The sequence below is a fragment of the Balaenoptera ricei genome, chromosome 10, assembly GCF_028023285.1.
Source record: "Balaenoptera ricei isolate mBalRic1 chromosome 10, mBalRic1.hap2, whole genome shotgun sequence".
Lineage (NCBI taxonomy): Eukaryota > Metazoa > Chordata > Mammalia > Artiodactyla > Balaenopteridae > Balaenoptera > Balaenoptera ricei.
The window spans coordinates 15,987,664-16,007,335 of NC_082648.1; the positions used below are offsets into that span (position 1 = coordinate 15,987,664).

Here is a 19,672-nt window from a genome sequence, read left to right on the forward strand (position 1 = left end):
TCTCTCGGCCTATCGGATGCTTACCCATTATTATCATGGTTCTCCTGTTTCTTACCAGTGATTCACCTGGCCCTTCTTGATAACTGTTTTCACCCCTCTCAACCCTAACTGGGGAAGTGCCCTGTTTCTTGGTGTTCTCTCATCTGAACATTCATCTGCTCATTATTTTACTAGTTGTCTCTTCGTTACTTTTCATCTCTAGCCCCTGGGTTTCTCCCAGAAAGCAGAGCCTGTGATGTGGGCTTCCTTGATGTGGGCTTGTTTGCAGGAAGTTTACTTTAGGAAGTGATTCCAAGGTACAGCAGTACAGAGAGTGAGACTATATACTATCAACTGCCATAGGCAACTGGGGCCTCATCTGATACTTGTTGACAAACAAATAGAAACCCAGCTGAACTAGAGAAGAGTACTCACTCCCGTCTTCCACTGACCAAGGGTTGTCCCTTGAGACTAACTCTCTAGCACACTGAGGTTATGCATACATGAGCACCCAGTGGGTTCCCATACACCCAGGAAGACCTGAAACCGAAGATGTGGAGAGGGGCACAAAAGGCATCTAAAACACCTCTCTCTGCAGTTTCTGTTACGTAGTTATAGTTGCTCACGGAGATCTCCATTTGGAATTTCTGCCTTCAGTACATCTCCAGCGTGTCCAAAATTAAGGTTGTTATCTGATCCCTCAATTCCCTGACCAAAAAACTGAAAGCAGAAGTGGTTCAAAATATTGGTCACCTTTAACCCCATTGATGTAACAGATATTTATTGAACACATCATCCTTGGGGGAGAGATTGATGGACTTTGAGAAGGATTAGGACCTTTCTTTAGCTGTTTGCTTAGACCTAGAACATAAAGTGGGAAAAGAGGAAAGTCTCCTCCAGCTGTGGCTCGGACAGCCTCTCACAGCCTGGTGGATGAAAAGAAAAACAACCGGCAGGCTACCTGGAAGGACCCCCAATGTGATGGTCCTTGGTACCCTGCCTGCTGTTCCACCACTCTGAGTGTGGAGATTCTACAAATTTATGAAAATGGCAGAATCAAGTCATCCAGCCTCCTGGAGTTGTATTACGTTCTCCTAATATTTCATGTGCCCAACACCAACTCATGTTAAAGCTAACAATACCTTGAAACTGGAGTTAAAAGTACTTTCAAAAAACACTTTTACTGAAAACAGGAAAATCATGGAATTCTATAGAACCATCCGAACAGATTTTACTTTAGCTGATACATAATATCTGCATGGTGTTTAGTCAGGATCATAGAAGCCACCAAAACACCTTCCACGTACTAGCTCCTTGTTACCATTTAGTCAACAAATCCTGGCAGTACTCAAAGCGCCTGCCACATTGTCTTTCAACTAACTCAGGAAACTTAAAACTCCTGGTTGCCTACAAAATAAAGTCTCTTTTTCGTTTGTTACTCAAGCCCTCATTTCATCACCACCACCCCCTACCAACCTGTGAAACACTTCCTCCCCCATAAACCCTTTTCTCCAGCCAGCACCTCATCGTTTCTCAGATACTACAGAAGCACCCCCATTCTCTACAATGTGCACCTGCCCAGCGTCTGTCCATCCTAATAGCTTAAGTATCACTTCACAGTTTTCAAAGTGCTGTTATATACCGTGTCCCATCTGCTTCTAATACTTGCCTCTGCAGCATGTGGCCAGTTACTTTTGTCCCCAGTCACGTTGAATGACTTGTCCAAAATCACAAAGCTAGGATGAATACCTTGTATTAATGAATTTTCTTTCTTTTTTTTTTTTTTAATCTATTCTTCCTTCAAAATCAGGAGTTGTTCTTGTGCTTATAGAATAGTTCTATTTCAGGTTGCTGATCTTTGTTACCTGAAGAATATCAGCTCTTGGTTATGTAACTGGCTATTCTTCTATCTAACAAGATAGGAAAATGAAAACAAAATTTCCCCACCCCTCCTAAAATGCATAATACTTACACAGTTCCACAGTTTATTTACAAAAGCAGATATTTTTATAAGCCAATTATTGCGGCTTTTGTTTGCTTCTGTCTTATTTTAATGTATTTTTTCAGAAAGTTCATTCAGCTGAGATTTATGGAGCTCAGTGTCAGGCAGGATGTTAGAGCTTGCAAAGTAGAATTGTAAATGATTTTCAAAGCTCAGGAAGGAAATAAAGTTGAGCATAAATGCCAAAGTCATTTCTGGGATCAACCTAAGGATGTGATTCTGTAGTTAAAACATAAGCTGATAAATCTTTGAATTAATGGTACGAATTCTGCTACTCAGTGCCAATTTTAACTCAGTAAGAATACAATTGCTATTAATAAAACCCAGATCCTGTACCTAGAAGATATTTTACTTTTGATTTAAAGCTCAAATATATTTTTCTAGTAGATTTACCCATTGGCCAGAACAAATACTTTTTTTTAGCTAACAGAGATGTAAGATTTTCACTTTGGGAATGTCTTGTCCCTTTAAAATAGTATTGTTTTATGGTATCGTTTTACAAAATGCTTGCAAAGAAGAGAAATATATGACCGTTTCAAACACAATATTTATTTATTTCCACAACAAAGCATTTGTACAAAATGGATTTTGAGCTTTTTTAATATTTTCAGTTGCCTGTGGATGCCAGGAATAAAGATGGTAGCATCAGATAATACATTACTTAAAGTTAAAGGAGCAATTGTTTAAAAAAAAAAAACAGTCATTAATCAAGGAAAACAGATTTAAGCCACTGAAGTAAACATCAGATCTATAAAATGTATCCCGTAGCCAAAAGGATTTTAATTTTTTAAAAAATTCTTGAGACTCGTAGGTGAAAAAGGATGAAACTCACGGTAAATAAATTATATATGTAAATTATTTGGAAAGACATTAGCCTAGACCTTAAAAGTTTACTTCAAAATATACCACAGGTATATACCTCAAAATGGTGGCTTAAAAAATTCAGCAATTTAAATAAGTTTGTGTGTAGAGATTACCCTCCTTTTGTTCTGCTGGATTTAGGGGTATTTTCATATTTCTCAATAAATGGACTTTATTCCTGAAGCCAGTACTTACAGCATCAGTCAGTCTAGAAATGCTCTTTTTTTTTTCCTTCTTTTCTTTTAAGGAAATGTCAGATACATTTGACTTCTGTGTTAGTGTCGCAATGTGTTTTTTCTTTTTCTTTCTTTGTTTTTAATCCGTCTTTCTCCCTTGAAGCAAAAGAGGATATGTTGTATGGTCCAGCTACATCATTTAAAGTACCATTGATTTTTCTGAATACATATAATAGTAATACTTTCCCAAAGTTTTACCTTTAGAAACCATATATAGCATAGAAGAGCTTGTTCTGATTGCTTTAAAATTGCCAAAGAAATAGACCTCCATACTTTGCCCCATCGGCTATAAAGAGACTTATTTACATTCTTCTATTTAAAAAGTCACTTCAGATTTTCCTGCTTCCTGTTAAACAATGCCTGGTTTCTATAGGTAGTCATACCCTTCAATCTCAGGTTCTCGGACTTTCAGAAGTGCCTGGAGTGAGAGTGGAAGGCATTTACATTATCATTATCCAAATGGCCTGTTTACAAAGGCCCCTGCATTCCTCAGCTTCACCCTGGGCATGTCAAATTCTTCAGCCTTTTATTTTTGCCACACATCTTAAAAGTTTATTGATCTAGACACAGGAGGACATTCTTGAGAGATGGATTCTTCAGTGATGAGGCTATCAGGGTTTTTGGCTATTGTTAAGACAGATTCCCAACTTAAAAATTCTTTTTCTAAGATGTCTTTAAGAACTCAGGAAAAATCCATTTTCCATTTAAATGGAAAATGACAGCACAGAAATGGGTTATCAGTAAAGGACAAAAGCTCTGTAGGGTGGATAGAAATCATCCAGACTTCTTGCCCCCGCCCCCAAAAGAGGGAGGAAGCTCAGACTCGCAGAATTCAGACTCGAGGAATCTCCTTTACTAGACAGAGCTTGAGCAGATGTTTTCCCTTACGGGAGTGAGATACAAATCTAGGGGGAAATTATACTTAACTTTACTGGTCTAGAATTTCTAGACTTACAATCCAGTATAATAGCCACTAGCCATATGTGGCTACTTAAGTTAGTTACACTTTAATAAAAATAAGATTCATTTTCTCCGGCACACTGGCCACATTTCAGGGGCTGAGGAGTCATTGGTGTGGCATGTTGGACGACACTAATGGAGAACATTTCCATCATCATAGGAAGTTCTATTGGACAGTGCTATTCTAGGTGAATCATTATGTAAACTTTTCAAAGAGCAGTTAAGGGACTTCCCTGGCGGTCCAGTGGTTAGGACTCTGCGCTTCCACTGCAGGAGGCTCGGGTTTGATCCCTGGTTGGGGAACTAGGATCCCGCATGCCGCGCGGCCAAACAAATAAATGGCAATTAAGCCACTACTTAACCACTTCTTATACCTAAAGGGCGGTTGGGAAATTAATCTTCCCAAGGATAAATTATATGAATGATTGTCCTGGCTTTGCTCACTGCTAGTCTTTCTCCTTCCCGCCCCTCCCCCTAAAAATTATTCTGGAGCATTTATCTCATGACTTACAATATCCTGTTCCTTCTGCATTCCTAGCTGGTCCAATTTCTGTAGAGATAGAGACCTTGAAACGGATATTAGAAGTTGCTAGGATAATAGAACAACTGGCAACTGGAAATTGGATTCGTAATGATACCCCGGCCCCCCACCCTGTGATTCTGCTGAGTCCACTAATATTATTAATAAGGAGATTCAGTTGCTTTTTTAAAGGGGTTAAGTCTCTTAATGCTATATTTCATACAAAGACAAGACTATTTTAGTCTACATGCAATATACTTGTGTTTAGATCATTAGTTTGAAATTTTTCATCTTTTGATAGTTGCACGGGTATCCTGACCAACATTTAGTACCAACTCATCAAGACCTTGAAGAATTCCTTAATGGTGATGGTTGAATTGGTCCTCAATGACTTAAATTAGTGCCAGCGTAGGACCATTGTTCTCAAGCCTGATTTCCTGTCAGACCTACCAACAGATCTTTAGAAAGACAAAAACAAAGTACAATTCTCAAGGCTGTCTGCCCCCCAGCCCCCAGTGAGAATTGCCAGAGCCCACTCAACCCTGCCTGTTTTGAAAACTCCACAGGTGATTTATTTTTTTCTCCTCAGTCAGATTTGAGAACTACTGAGATAAATAATGACAAGGAACGCCAAAGAAAGAAGAGATGTCTGGGGTGTTTTTGAAACATAAAACACTATCTTAGTGCTTTCTAACCTTTTTCCTATATGGCCCACATAGAAAAGTGACAGTAGATGTGCTCACCTTGACAGAAACTTGAGGCCGTGCTGTTGGGAGCATGTTAGGCCCTCCGAGGACTGAGGTGGTCCCCAACTCCAGACACCTGGAACCCTTTCCCAGCCCGCAGGTGTCAGTTGGGAAGTTCCTACCAAGATCCTACCAACTATGGTGCAGTTGCATAGAATTGTGTTGAATAAGTTTTTTGGTGATGGGTTTTTAAATCAAGATATTTCTAACAGTAACATCAAAGGATGCTCTGTATTCACACTAGCCCAACGTACCTCAAACCTCAGAAAGAGGCTAGAGTTAAGTATCTCATTTTCTAGGTGGTTTTTGTAAACATTTGGACTTACAAATTTCAAGTAAAAATATGTGTTTTTGTTGTAAACAGAAATATATTGGCATTGCCTAAGTGTATTTCCAAGATATTTCCACTTAGGTTTTCTTATTTATTGCTGAAGTTAATTATGAAAATAGTGTCATCCCCAATTCATACATTCTCATTTTTATTATTATAAAATAGTGGACCTTTTATAATAGCTTTATAATTTAGCAATTAATTGGAAACTAAACCTGTATTACCGTTTAGTTCAAAGAAGGAATTAAAGCAGGAAGCAAAGCATTTAACTCATTTTCAAGTAAATTATTAAACATCCCCCAAGTACTAATTAGTCTTTCTCTTGCTCTGATTCCTGAAAACAAAAATACGTTAGCTATTAGCAGCGGTGCCTTAATGCTGCCTAGGATTCTTATAGTATTCAAACCAGAAGAGAATTGCTGGATAGTCCTTTTTTTTTTAAGAACTTGAGCATGAAATTCTAAGGTGCTCATAGAGCATTACGTATTTGGCGGGGGGGGAGGGGGGAGTCATATTTTACTGCTTTAATTCAAAAGCTGTTGTATAAAGTTTACGTAGCAAAAGCCAGATAGAATGTGCTGTTTCAGTGTAAATTACAGAGATGATCAGTTTCTAAGTTTTAAAATACAGATATTTCATGAAACAAATGAACCTGTCTACGAAACAAACAGACTCACAGACATAGAGAACAGACTTGTGATTGCCAAGGGGGAGGAGGGTGGGAGAGGGATGGATTGGGAGTTTAGGGTTAGCAGATGCAAACTCTTATATATAGGATGGATAAGCAACAAGGTCCTACTGTACAGCACAGGCAACTATATTCAATATCCTGTGATAAACCATAATGGAATAGAACATAAAAAGAATGTATATGTATAACTGAATCACTTTGCTAAACAGCAGAAACTAACACAACATTGCAAATCAACTATACTTCAATAAGATAGCTAGCTAGCTTAGAGATATTTCAGAGGTGATTTAGTGAAAGAAATCACTAGCCTATTTCTAGGATCTATTTGGAGAGAAAGCAGATCTAGTATTTCCAATTCAGTAAATCTGGAAAGAGTCAAATTTCAGGCAGATCATTGAAATTGTTTAATGCGGACCGAACTCCCATTGTGTGGGATCCTGAGTACTGTATTTAGCTGGCCTCAGCTGTTGCATGCCATGTGCAAGGAGAGTGCCACCACATACAGGACCACTCCCCTGTGCAGATTTTTCTTACAAGCCCAGTCATCCTAACAGCCCTTGGTCAGGTGAGTGTGGTGCCCAGAGGAATTCTGAAATAGTTCTGCTGCTTCTGTCTGCAGATAGACTTATCCCATCTCTCCAACTTGAGTAAAATGAGATTCCCAAGGAGTATGTAAGCTGAAGAACATTCACTGTTATCAAATTACATTTGACTGACTTCAACACCTTGAGAAAGAACATTGTAGTTACTTCTGCCAAAAGGAATCTTTAGACCAGCCTGTCATCTTCATGTTTTAATGGTATTGTCTACATCAGAGATTTTCAAGTTGCACATTATAATTATCTGGGAATCAGGGTCTCTGTTCTTTTCAAGTTCCTCAAGTGATTCTGGGTTAAGAACCACTGGTTGAAATAAGCTTGAACTTTGATTTCTGAAGTAGACAGTAATAAAAAGGAAAAAAGATATTAATAAGATAGTCATAGGTATTTACAAATGCATTGGGGCAGCTTACTTTTTTTAGTTAGTTAACATTTCTTCAGTCAACTTCTGATGTGGATAAAGACTCATACGGCAGAATAAAGGTTGTGAGAACAGTTCTCTAGGTCAGGGCCTCGCTGCACTAAAGGACTCCAACAGCTTTGAACATGACACAAACACGTGTGCTAAAATTTTTTCTTAGCCTCTTTGTGTCACCAAGGGGTGTTTGCCAGAGAATATAGTTGTTTCATTAATCTAGTTTATTTGGTATTTATATATTTTTATCCTTGACTCTCTAATAACATTTTTTTTTTAATTAGAAAAGCAGTATCTATTCAGTGGAGAAATTTTGAGAAATGTAGAGAAGTATAGAGAAAGAAAAAAATAATGATCCGGTCCCACAATTTAAAATAATTACTGCTGACATTTTTCATTTCTTTGCTGTACTAAGTTGTCACTTTCCAAAGATGCCTTCTGATTTTAATATTCTAGGATTTGATATATACCTTTGAAATTTTTCATAATGAAAAACAGTCAATTCCAGAAGTGATCTCTGAGACACTCTGTACACTTTAAATGTTATTTTTTGTTAGACAGAGAAAGACAGATACTCCATGTTATCACTTATATGTGGAATCTAAAAAATAAAACAAACGAATGAATATAACAAAACAGAAACAGTCTCATGGATGTAGAGAACAAACTAGTGGCCACCAGTGGGAAGACAGGAGTGGGGAGGGGCAAGATAGAGGTAGGGGATTAAGAGGTACAAACTACTATGTATAAAGTAAATAACCTACATGGATATATTGTACAGCATAAGGAATATAGCTAATATTTTATAATAACTTTAAATCGGGTAAAATCTATAAAAATACTGAATCACCATTGCACACCTGAAAATAATATAATACTGTAAACTAACTATACTTCAATTTTTAAAATTTAATCTTTTTTTTAATGTTATTTTCACTCTTAGTATTTTTTTAGTTTTTCTGTTGCTAAGTCAGTGTCTTCTTGCAAGATCCTTCTCAGTGACTTAATATTTAATGATCTTTGACAGGTAAATTAAACAGTCATTTTTAAATCACAAACGTGGCTTCCCTCTATAACATACATATTTACCCTCTCAAAGTATTCCACTAAATAAATCAGGCTTGATTACCCTTCTGCAGAAATCATACTGTCTCTTCTCCCTTTATAAATACATTTCAAGTAAATTCCTCAGGCCTAGAGGCTGAACACTAGTCATTGACCTGTACCACCAGATCAATCATTGATCTGCTCCACTTAAAGGTGGGAGCCGCCATATTAGCAGACCTAGCCCTTTGACAGTGGCCTCTTTGTAATGCCAGATTTCCGAGACTCCAAGGCAGTTTCAGTTTGACCTTGAGTGACTTTTACATTTGGATACTCTCTGACCTGCATTATTTCTTAAATATTCATATGCTCCTGACCTTCTTTCAAACCCCAGCCCCTCTACCGCCTCCCGCCAACCCCCCAACCTCTGAGTCAAGTACTCTTCTGTCTAATTTTCATGGCATGCTATTGAAAAGTAGCAAGTATAGATGAGATTGCTTTGAAAATCAAAATTAAATAATACTAAAAATGAAGAGAGACTTAAGCTACCTGTATTATACAAAGTGTGTATCAATGCAGTCAAATGATTGAGCCAAAACCAAAGGCAGTTACACTGTTCCAAGATCAACATTTGGCTAAGATAAAACAGCCAGCGTTCCTTTAAAACATAACCTGTAAAATATAAAGAGGTCTTAAATTTCTGTAATAAACGTTTTTTTTCTGCTAAAGAAAAATTTATATCTATAGTTGTCTCTTTATGTTACTTTCCAACACTGTAAAATTTTTTCCTGTACTGCATATCAACATAGTTCTTACCTGTGTGCATGAATGAGATGTCACCTATAAATGCCTTGGTCCCTTATTGGATAACATTGGGGAAAAAAAGAAGTTTGAGTTGAACCGATGAGTAGATTTAACTGATGTATAGAAGTTTGAGTTTAACTAATAAGTAAATGTGTAGATTTAAAAACAAATTACTTACCTTGAATAAAACTTTTTAAAAGTAGATTAAACCAGTCACAGGAGGTTTCTTATTTAACAACCAAAACAGGTATTATTGACATGAAACATTGGTAACTAGACTGAAAATAAAATTGTCTAGGTATACAGTTTTCAAGATTTAATTTTTATTTATGCATTTAATCTTAATATTAGTAAATTTTTGTTGCAGATTTAGCTAAATCAGTAAAGTAGCATTTGTTAACCATGATGGAAATGCTTATATTCTATAATATGGGGGATGAAAATTATATAAACTACGTGTTATAAATTGCAATTATAAACAGACTCATCTGCTTATAAATGGTACAAACTTTGTTGGCCTTTTACCATGTATATATATAAAATTGTCTTTTGAATGCTTTAATTCTTGAGTCCAGAGCCTGCTAAAATAAATATTTTTCTAGAAGCAGTAATTAAGTACAATATAGCTGGAAATGTGAAACATGGTTTCAGCGTTTTAAGGAGCTAGGGAGATTCACTGAGTCTTTGCTGAATAAATTTTAGTTTGCATGTCTTTGAAATCATTCTACATACAGTGCTATACTTTGAGAAAATCCAAAATAGAGTATATATAAATGTCTATCAAGATTAATAAAATGTGTGATTGTCTAAGTGACAGGATATATTATTTGTAGAGAACTAAAATTTTTCTGAATAACCTTATAAAGAACTGAATATCATTTTAAGCTTTTTTTTTAACTATGTAAGTAATTGATTAAGTCATGCCATTTTTTTCCTTTTAAGTTTATAGGTTGTCGCCCTTTAGTTTATTCCTTGAATCTTGATGCTTTTATTATCTATTCTAGTATATATAGGAATATTCATTAATTGACAATATTGGTTATGTTTATAAAGTAAAACCTTTATTGCAATTAGTAAGCTTTTTTATAACCTTGGAAGTATTTTACAGCATTTAATACTTGTTTGAAATGGTTTATATTAAGTTGATTCTATGCAACCTTGGGATAATATGTAAACAACTGCACTATTAGGAAGATATTAAAGTAGAGGCTATATTTACAGTGTCGTCTTTCAAATCTAGCTATGCTGTAAACTGATGTTTGCTGTATGCTCCTCCTGATTTGAAATAGATGAAAGAAAATGAACCTATTATCACCATGGTTCACACAATGATTGAGAACTCGGCGCTAAGACCCCAACTGTACCAGCAAGTAAGGTCTTGGACAGTGAATGATACTGCTTTATCATCTGCAAAATCCCCCAGTGACAGTTTTGGTTTATCCTCAGAGTTACTCATAACATTAGTCTTTTTCTTATTCCATTTTTTTGTTTCTGTCTTTTTGGAAAAAACACAATTCATCCGTGCTTTTCAAGATGCTGCAGTTCTTAGCATGGCTTTGCTGAACATTTTGCTGTTGAATATTAAGTGTGCCATTTTCCTGAAGTTTTTGTGCAGAGTATTTGATTGATATGTACTTGGAGGTCTGCAGTACACTGGCAAAATTTTTACTAACTTGCCATTAATTTTGATTAACTCTAAAGGCATAACTGATTTTTAGGGAAAACTTTAAAAAAAATTTTTTTTTCCTTTCAGGGGCCGCCTCCCTACCCCACCCCACCCCAATGTTTTAGGAATAGATTATATTTGTATGGGAGTTATTTAAAGGTTGTTTCTGTACTGTGGTATGGTAAGAACTAAAGATAGCCATTTCTTACCATACTGGGAGTATCTTCTCCCTGTATTCTTTTCCCTCTTATGTAGTAGTCATCATGATCATCATATCTTACCCCATTCTTTTCCCTAACTCAAAATATGTGCCATGGAGTTGGCTGGCTTTAATTTAGGACCTTGGTAATCTGCAGATCTGCAAAAGAAGTCATGTTATACATTCCTATCCAGTTTTTTTGTATTTCATGGTCTAAATGTTCTTAGCTGTGTGTTTCACAACATCAGCTTCTTCCACTTCAACCCCCTCAAATTACTGTGGCCTACGACCTGTTACAATATTTTAAAAATCATACAGAGGGAGAAAATTAACTAACATGAAAAATGAATATATATTTTGATTAAAATATGTATAAAAGCACCTGGTAAAAAGAAGCACCTTGAGCTCGCACTGTCTTTAAAGGCCTCTGGTTTGCATTGGGCGCCTTGAGGGTCTGCATCATGGGCCTTGTAAACTGGGAGACTGAAACAGTTGGTGGATGGGTGGCTTATTTCTGAGCATAGTTTTTAATTAGCAATAAGGAGATAAAGTACTAAATATTTAAAGTTAAACAGCCTTTCTTTTCAAAAGAGAATGGAATCTTACCACTCTTATTAAAGTCACTAGATTTTAGAACCTTGACACTTCATTCTAAAAAGCCACACTGACAACCTTAGCACTTGTTCTGGAATTGATACCTTTTTCAGTGTCTGAAGCTGTCAGCTTATTTATAATTTTATATGATGCCGATTGATGTGAGATCAAAGGCCTTCTGTTTTAATTAGGTTATGGTTTCATTTTTCACATTTTGTATATTTCCAGTAAGAATGAGAGCTGGGATTTTCTGTTCCATTTGGTTTGGTTTTTCTTTTTTTGTATTGATCGGTAATCAAGGTTGATGGTGCAGAAGTCATTGCTGATTGAAATCACTCAGTTGCACTAAAAGTTCTTACTGGAGTCTGTCAAAAATATGGAGGTATCTGAGACTGGTCTTATATAGCATCAGTAACCTTGAATACCGAAAGAGTAATAGATTCATATAAATATATTTCCTCATATTGATACTTGAAAGAAAAAAACCTGATATCGTATAGAACAGGAAGATCTGAATGTGTAACAGCAGCAGCCATGCCTGGGTTTGACATGGGCAGCCTGGTAATCGATATTGACTGTCAGTGCTATCAGATCTAGGGAGTTTTTAGATGATACTTTTCTTTAATCAGCCAGTAGTAAAGTACTTAATTATGGCAGAGTATCATTGGTAGATAAAAATGACAGATGTATTTCTTAAACTCTGTTAATATAAAATTCTATAAATTGAAATTACATCTTTTTTTTCCTCCAGATTTCCATTATCATGTTACTATTCAAAGAAAATCTTTGTGAAAGTTTATATTGTACACCTGATGGTTTGCTTTTCTGACATTGCATTGCAATGCTGTGTTAATAGGTTCCTGAAATTTAGCTGAAAATAAAGTGGCAATATAGTGTTTTATGACCAGTTTTTCTGAATCATAGCCATTCAGGTTTTCTCTCAGGAGAACCTCTGTGTTTGCATCTTCCTAGAAGAAGGAGGACACCTGAGGAATTACCTAGGCAGTAATTTTTTTTTTCTTTTTTTAAAAAATTTTTTGGCTGTACCACACAGCATACAGGATCTAGTTCCCCGACTAGGGATCGAACCCACACCGTACAGTGGAAGCATGGAGTCTTAACCGCTGGACCACCAGGGAAGTCCCAGTAATTTTCTTAAAATTAGTCAAAAAAAAGGATCTAAAACTGAATCAAAACAAATGCTAAGTGAGCTTCAAGTTGAAAAGCTCCTCTGCGTTTATTAATCATTCTACCACCTTTCACGAGTACAATTTTGTACCAGAATTTTTGTAACATACTTAATATCAGTGAAATTAATCACATGATAAATAATTGCTTTAAAGGTTACAGACTAATTGGCAAATACATACAGTCCAACAAGCATTTTTGAGTTTTCATAGAAATTAAAGTCTAATTTTATCAAATATTTCCCCAAAAGTCTTTTTTTTGTGTTTTGTATATATATTCATATGCTTTTAAAATATATATACACATATATATATTTCACATACTTAAAAAGGGATACTGTAGAAAGTTGAATTTTAATTGGCAAAAGTGATTTTGTTTTAACTTAATGCCAAACCAGTTTTTAAAAAGATTATAAGATACCTTACTATGAAAAAGTTCTGACTTTCTAAATATTATATAATACATATCCTTATATAGTCAGTAAAGTCTGTATAATACGCTTCTCAGATTGAAGCTTGAGCACTGCTCAAGCTTATATAATTACCACGTAGCCCCCTTTCACTTACTTTTCTAGTGTTGCTGAGGTACCTCAAACAAAGGTATTCAAACTCAGAGCTTTTTTGCTAAAGATGAGTTTGAAAAATGCTAAAAAGTATTGCCATGAAACATTATTTCATGCAGAACTTGAGTTAATCAGAATATTCATGAAATTACATTTTTCTGATTAGTAGAATTTTCATATTGAGGACAAAATAGTAAACTTCAATTCTAGATGGAAATTTTTTTAATAAATTATATTCAGGAATTCCCTGGCAGTCCAGTGGTTAGGACTCTGTGCTTTCAGTGCCATGGCCCGGGTTCAGTCGCTGGTCGGGGAACTAAGATCCCGCAAGCCATGCGGCATGGCCAAAAAATAAAATTTTTTTAAAAATAAATAAATTATATTCATCTTTTCTTAAGAAAAACCTCAGTAATTATTATCAGTAATGGGAAATAGGCCATGCTTAAAAGTTAATTATTTAAAGAATAATCTTGTTTTCTTATGCTTTCCTTCTGACAGGCAAAAGAAATGTATTCAATATAGTGGAAGGTTGATTATTTTAAGATTTTTATTAGTTGATATTTAATTATCTTTATTGACTAAGTTGATAAAAGGTTTAAATAAATTTTCATTGGTACCAAAAATACAGGTACAACAAAATAAATCTAATTTATATGTGTAATATTTTTTCTGTCGCTTTAAGGAGATACCACTCTAAAATTATAAGTACACAGTACACATCTTTCTTTTTTATAATATGCCAACTGATATGAACATGAATATGCAGTAAGATTCCCTAAATAAAAATATTATACCATTACCCTAAATATTTCTTACAAATTACTAAGTTTCCATTTTAAAATACTTGTCTTTTTTTCTTTTGACCCTGGGATATAGGGTACAAAGCATATTTTAATCTAGATATAGCACTAGCCACTAGGTATGTTCAAATTATGCATTCCATGGTTTAGTAAAGCTGTTTGGCGTTTAACTTTAAATATTAAATAAGCAAAGTATATGTAGACATTTAGTAGCTAAGGCTTTACATCTTTTATTTCTTAAAAAATGAGAAATACTAATTTTAGCATTATCTCACATTTTTTATTCTGGATCTAAGCATTTTAAAACTTATTTTTCATTACTTTCTTTTTTCAAGTGGAAGTATAAATTATTTTCTTGGATCTGGGTGCTTTAATTTAGAATGACAATTGACACTTCTCAGGACATATTCAGTGGTCTTTATTTTAAAATAGTGCACAAATATTCTGACTTTTGTCATTAAATTCATTTTTCATGTGATGTTCACTTCTATGAAAGTTTTGTGGCTTAATAATCACTGTGTATACCCCTAAATAGTCACAGAATCATTTGCATGAGGTACGTGAAAGCAGTGTCTTGAAGTGAAATATGGAAATCCAGGATTTATTATTGTATGTTTGGAATGCTTACATTTTTAATCTCCTGATTCCCACATTCCTAGATCCACTTAAAGTTATCTACTGTTTAAATTATGCCTCTTGAGATGTAAATGTCAAGCAGTTTTTTACAGACAGGTCGTATATAGTTGTAACTTACATTCTTGTGCATTTGTATATGTATATACAAGATTTAATTTTCCAATCTAGAATGTAGTTGGGATACATTACTCCTATCCCCACTTTGAGAAAAAGTGTACCATTTAGTAAACATGCAGTGAGCCCCAATTACATTTTCCTACTATGTTTTTGTTACTGTCTAGCAGTCAATATAAAGTTAAAAGACAAGAGAGATAGTGCAGTTTTGCCTGCAGAGGCGCTATGATGTGACCTGGGGTATAACTGACTGGGATGGCTTTTGAAATCTTGGTAAGCACCATCAGAAATGAGGATTTGCCTGACCAAAAGATATTTGGAAGAAGCTGAAAAAAGGATGTTTAAATACACTGAATAATAATTTACTACAATATAATGAAGCACATGGTGTCAGCAAACACTTACCAACTTTTTATGCAATTTGACTGTCCATAGTTTATAATGTAGGCTTTCAGTTTTAAGAGATTTTTGAGTGCTTTACCTCTTTTCGATTAAACCCATCCTTTTCCTCCATTATCTTTTAGTTCTTAAGACAGAGGAACAAGATAAGTCTACATTGTGTATGTGTGTTTATATATTATGTATATGTATACAACGTGTTATAGGTTTTGTTAATAAAACTGTGCTAAGATGTGTTGGCATCTGAGTGTACACATACACAGTTGTGTGATTATGTGTATACCGTGAAGGTATGGTTTTGACTGTTGAAATATGCCTGATTCAAAATTTGATTCAACTCGGTTGCTACGATTGTATTTGTCAATTTTTCATTAAAATAATGTGTGTCTCGCAAATGGAAAATGTAAGGTGCTGTATAATTTTGTTTGGCCAGCTTATTATTTTGTTTGACAAGCCTAAGTTAACATCATTCTTATGTATCTTGCATATTGTATCACTGTTAAATAATTTCCTATTTTTGTCATGATCTGTGTTTGAATTAAACTTCTAAAAGTATAAGAATCATTAAAAACCCATTTTTTGTTACTGTTGTATAAATCTAAAATATTAACTATAAGCTAATTAAATGTGTATTTTTAAAATTATTTTTAAAGTTGCTCTATGACATTTTCCCTTATAGCTGTCACAGGATGAATGTAGAGGCACATTGTACAAATACAGACCTGAAGAAGTAGATATTGATGTACGTATTAGCATGCGATATATTATCAATGCTCTGTCATATTCTCTGGCAAAACACTGGAACTAAGCATGACAAAAAATTTCCTCTTCCTCTCCTGCCGTCCAAAATGACATCAAATAAGTAACATTTTCTTCTTTTGCGCCAATTAAATCCTCACTTCCTGATTTATTCCCTGCCCACCCCACGCCCATAGTTAGCAGTTGACCATAATTTAGAATCACTTAAATGAAAGCAAAGACTATTTCTGATATAAAATTATGCAGGATTGGAGACAAAGTAAAATTGTCATCTAGAGAAAGTACTGGCCTCTAGAAATTCTGTCACTGCATCCTTTGTTATTGTTCTTAATCATATTTTACATCACTGACGTCCCTATTTATATCTCATTCTTCCCTCCTTTCCCCTGGTTTTATTCCACTGAATTGTACCTCCTTCTCATTTCAATTGTATTCCATCTGATGTAGCTTGAGTTGTGTTGTCTAACAAAGATAAGGTGGTTACTTTAGTAGATAAATGGCAAAGAAAGTGGAATTTCAAATTTCTTGCTGTCTTATCATTATGCAGTAACGTTTGGGACATAGTTACAGTTTGTCCAGGGTTTTTATTTTCAGACATGCAGTGAACTGGTTTATTGCGGGATTGAAATTTTATTAAAGTACCCGCTCATATTTTTATAATTTAAAAAATTGGGGTATTACCAAGAATTTAAAACATTAAAACTATTAAAAGTGATTTTTCTCCATTAGCAGTGTTTTTATTTGTATTGTAGTTAGAAGCGATTTTTCTGAAGAACATAAGAACGTAATTTTAAAAATATGAAAACAGAATCCAGTCTGTGTTTTAATTAAGGACTGCATAAGTTACTTAACCTATCCAGCAGTTTGTAGAGAAAATATCTCAACCACATTAAAATGGTTCATTAAAGTCATATGAGACTGCCTGATTACTAAGAATCTTTTGAATTATGTAGGTTAAATAGTATGGTTGAAAATGCTTTTTTACTCTATATGCATTTTTTAAGCATTCTATCTTTATAAGCTATATTTTAGTTTTTATTTTACTGATTGAAATAAAGACTGACCTAATTAGCTATTCCATGGCTGTTTTAAATGTGTTTTTTTATTATGCCTAAATCCAATTACAGGGAAAATTAAAAATTGCTAACAAAAGACGTCTTCTCTTGTAACCTAGGTCAAGTTAAGCCGATTATGTGAGCAAGATAAAGTGGTACATGCTCTGGAAGAGAAACTTCAGCAACTCCACAAGGAGAAAGTAGGACAATTATGTTTATTATCTACAATTGATGTTACTTTATATCATTATTATCAGGACACTGATAACTAAAGTAAAAAAGAATTAATTTGATGATGCAGAATATTAAGTGTAATCATTTTTATTATAATAGTACACGCTTGAGCAAGCTTTGCTGTCAGCCAGCCAAGAGATAGAAATGAATGCAGATAGCCCAGCAGCCATTCAGACCGTGGTGTTACAGAGGGACGATTTACAAAATGGACTGCTTAGCACGTGTCGAGAACTCTCTCGAGCCACTGCTGTAAGTAGCAGATTTTCTGTCCTAGTAAGAGTCACTGGAATGTTAGGTAGTTCTTTTTTTTTTTTTTTTTTTCTTTTTTCCTATTTATTTATATCTCTATTTAATTGGGCTTTCTCTAGGATTTTTCTTTATTATAACAAAAATTTAATTTATTATTAGTTAATAATAACAAAAACAAAGGGTGGTCTTTTTGTTTTTTTTAATTAGTGGGGCTTTTGTTCTTTGTGAAGAAGTTTTACAGAGAAGATAAATACACCTGGTTATATATTATGAAAATGAAAAGTTCTTAAAAATGTTAAAATTTATTGTGTTAAGAAAATAAATGTTTTATTATAATAATTTTTGGAAGGTAGTAATTGGATTCATTTAACCACCCATTTCAATTACAGGCTCCTGTGAAATGCTTTTAAGACGCTGTCAGCATTACCATTTTATAGCTGCAGTGTGAGCTAAGTTTAGATGATAGTTTTGAGTGAGAAATATAATTAGCAGAATCTTTTAACCCATAGTTGAGTTACTTAATAAAGAGTCTCTTGGGATTACCAAATCTAAAAGTCTTACTTAGAGTATATAAATGGAGTGTTTTATGAGTTTAAACAGTCTACTTTAGATCCTATGATGTCATCATTTCTAAAGACAGTAAGAGCACCTGCCCAAGCAGCCCTTTGAAAGGGGAAAAACCACCTGTTATAGAAAACTGCTAACACACCCTTGTCTATACCTTCAGTGGGCTGTTTAGGGGGCAGCTACCTTTTAAGAAAGTCCACAGACAGTATAGCTTAACTAAGAAAGGTCTTTCCAAGCTGTGAAGCTACCAGAATCTCAACATGGCTTCAATTCTAAACACTAAATTCACATTCCAAACATGAACTGTTTTTAAAGGAATATACCATGGTTTTATATAAATCAGAACTTGGTTTTTGTGCCTCTTAAGTACCTTATATTAAATATACTTATTCTTTTTTTAAAAAACACTATTATTGGGACTTCCCTGTTGGCACAGTGGTTAAAAATTCGCCTGCCAATGCAGGGGACACGGATTCTATCCCTGGTCCGGGAAGATCCCACATGCCAGGGAGCAACTAATCCCGTGTACCACAACTACTGAGCCTGCACGCTGCAGCTACTAAAGCCTGTGCGCCTAGAGCTCTGCTCTGCAACAAGAGAAGCCACCGCAATGAGAAGCCCGCGCACCGCAATGAAGAGTAGCCCCCGCTCACCACAACTAAAGCCCACACACAGCAACAAAGACCCAACACAGCCCCCCCCCAAAAAAAAAATGTGATGAATGATTGAACTGAATGACTTACCCAACATTACAAAGCAAATAAATGCAATGCCCAGAGGTCAAATGCAGGTCTTCTAACCATAGTCCTGAAGACTTAGATCTACGTGGCTTTTTATAATATCATCATAAAGAAACTATATGAACCTAAAATGTTGTCTGCAAGCGAGAAGTCATTTAGTTCATCAGTGATGGGTAAGATTTGGAAGAAAGAGGAAGTCCACACAGGACAAAACACTCTGAACCATAGCCCAGAGATGAGAATGTGCAGGATATGTTTGGAGAAGCAAAAAATAGAACTGACTGGCTGACTGAAATAGAGGATGCTGATTATGAGATAAGAAAGGGGAAGAGGGGTTAAGCTGTCAGTTCCAAGCTAATGAAAAGCTCAGTATCCCTGTGACAACCTGAGTCAAATCAAAATTAAGTTAGAAACTATTTCATGATGTCATGTCTGTTATGGAAAGTTCTAGGGATGTACAATGTTCCATTAAACTGTTACTTCTTCCCTTACCAAATAGGTTTCATAACTTAAATCTGATCCATAGGCTTAGAATTTGCTCCATCCCAAGGTAACTCCAGTCCTGATGGAAGTTTTATCAGAATATGTTCAAAGAAATTAATCATGTTTGAGTATCTCATTCTCTGGTTGTTATCCCATATGATCACTTTCCTGGGGTTTTTTTCTTTGCCTTCAGCATTATTCAGTGGTCATTACAAACCCTCAATATGTTCTTCTAAGAC

At 35.0% G+C, this 19,672-nt stretch overlaps 1 protein-coding gene across 10 annotated transcripts in view; it reads left to right on the plus strand.

Annotated features, from left to right (window-relative positions):
• PLEKHA5 (pleckstrin homology domain containing A5) overlaps positions 1–19,672 on the plus strand; it is a 237,264-nt gene that overhangs the window by 186,650 nt on the left and 30,942 nt on the right. For 4 of the 10 annotated variants that reach the window (XM_059935403.1, XM_059935390.1, XM_059935392.1 and 1 more), the window contains 5 exons: positions 10,478–10,558; positions 15,472–15,507; positions 16,026–16,088; positions 17,280–17,360; positions 17,494–17,643. In XM_059935403.1, coding sequence (XP_059791386.1) covers positions 10,478–10,558; positions 15,472–15,507; positions 16,026–16,088; positions 17,280–17,360; positions 17,494–17,643 — 411 coding nt within the window. Of the gene's footprint in view, positions 1–10,428; positions 10,559–15,471; positions 15,508–16,025; positions 16,089–17,279; positions 17,361–17,493; positions 17,644–19,672 lie in introns of those variants that run through there. The other 6 variants (XM_059935394.1, XM_059935395.1, XM_059935396.1 and 3 more) reach the window with 4 other exon arrangements.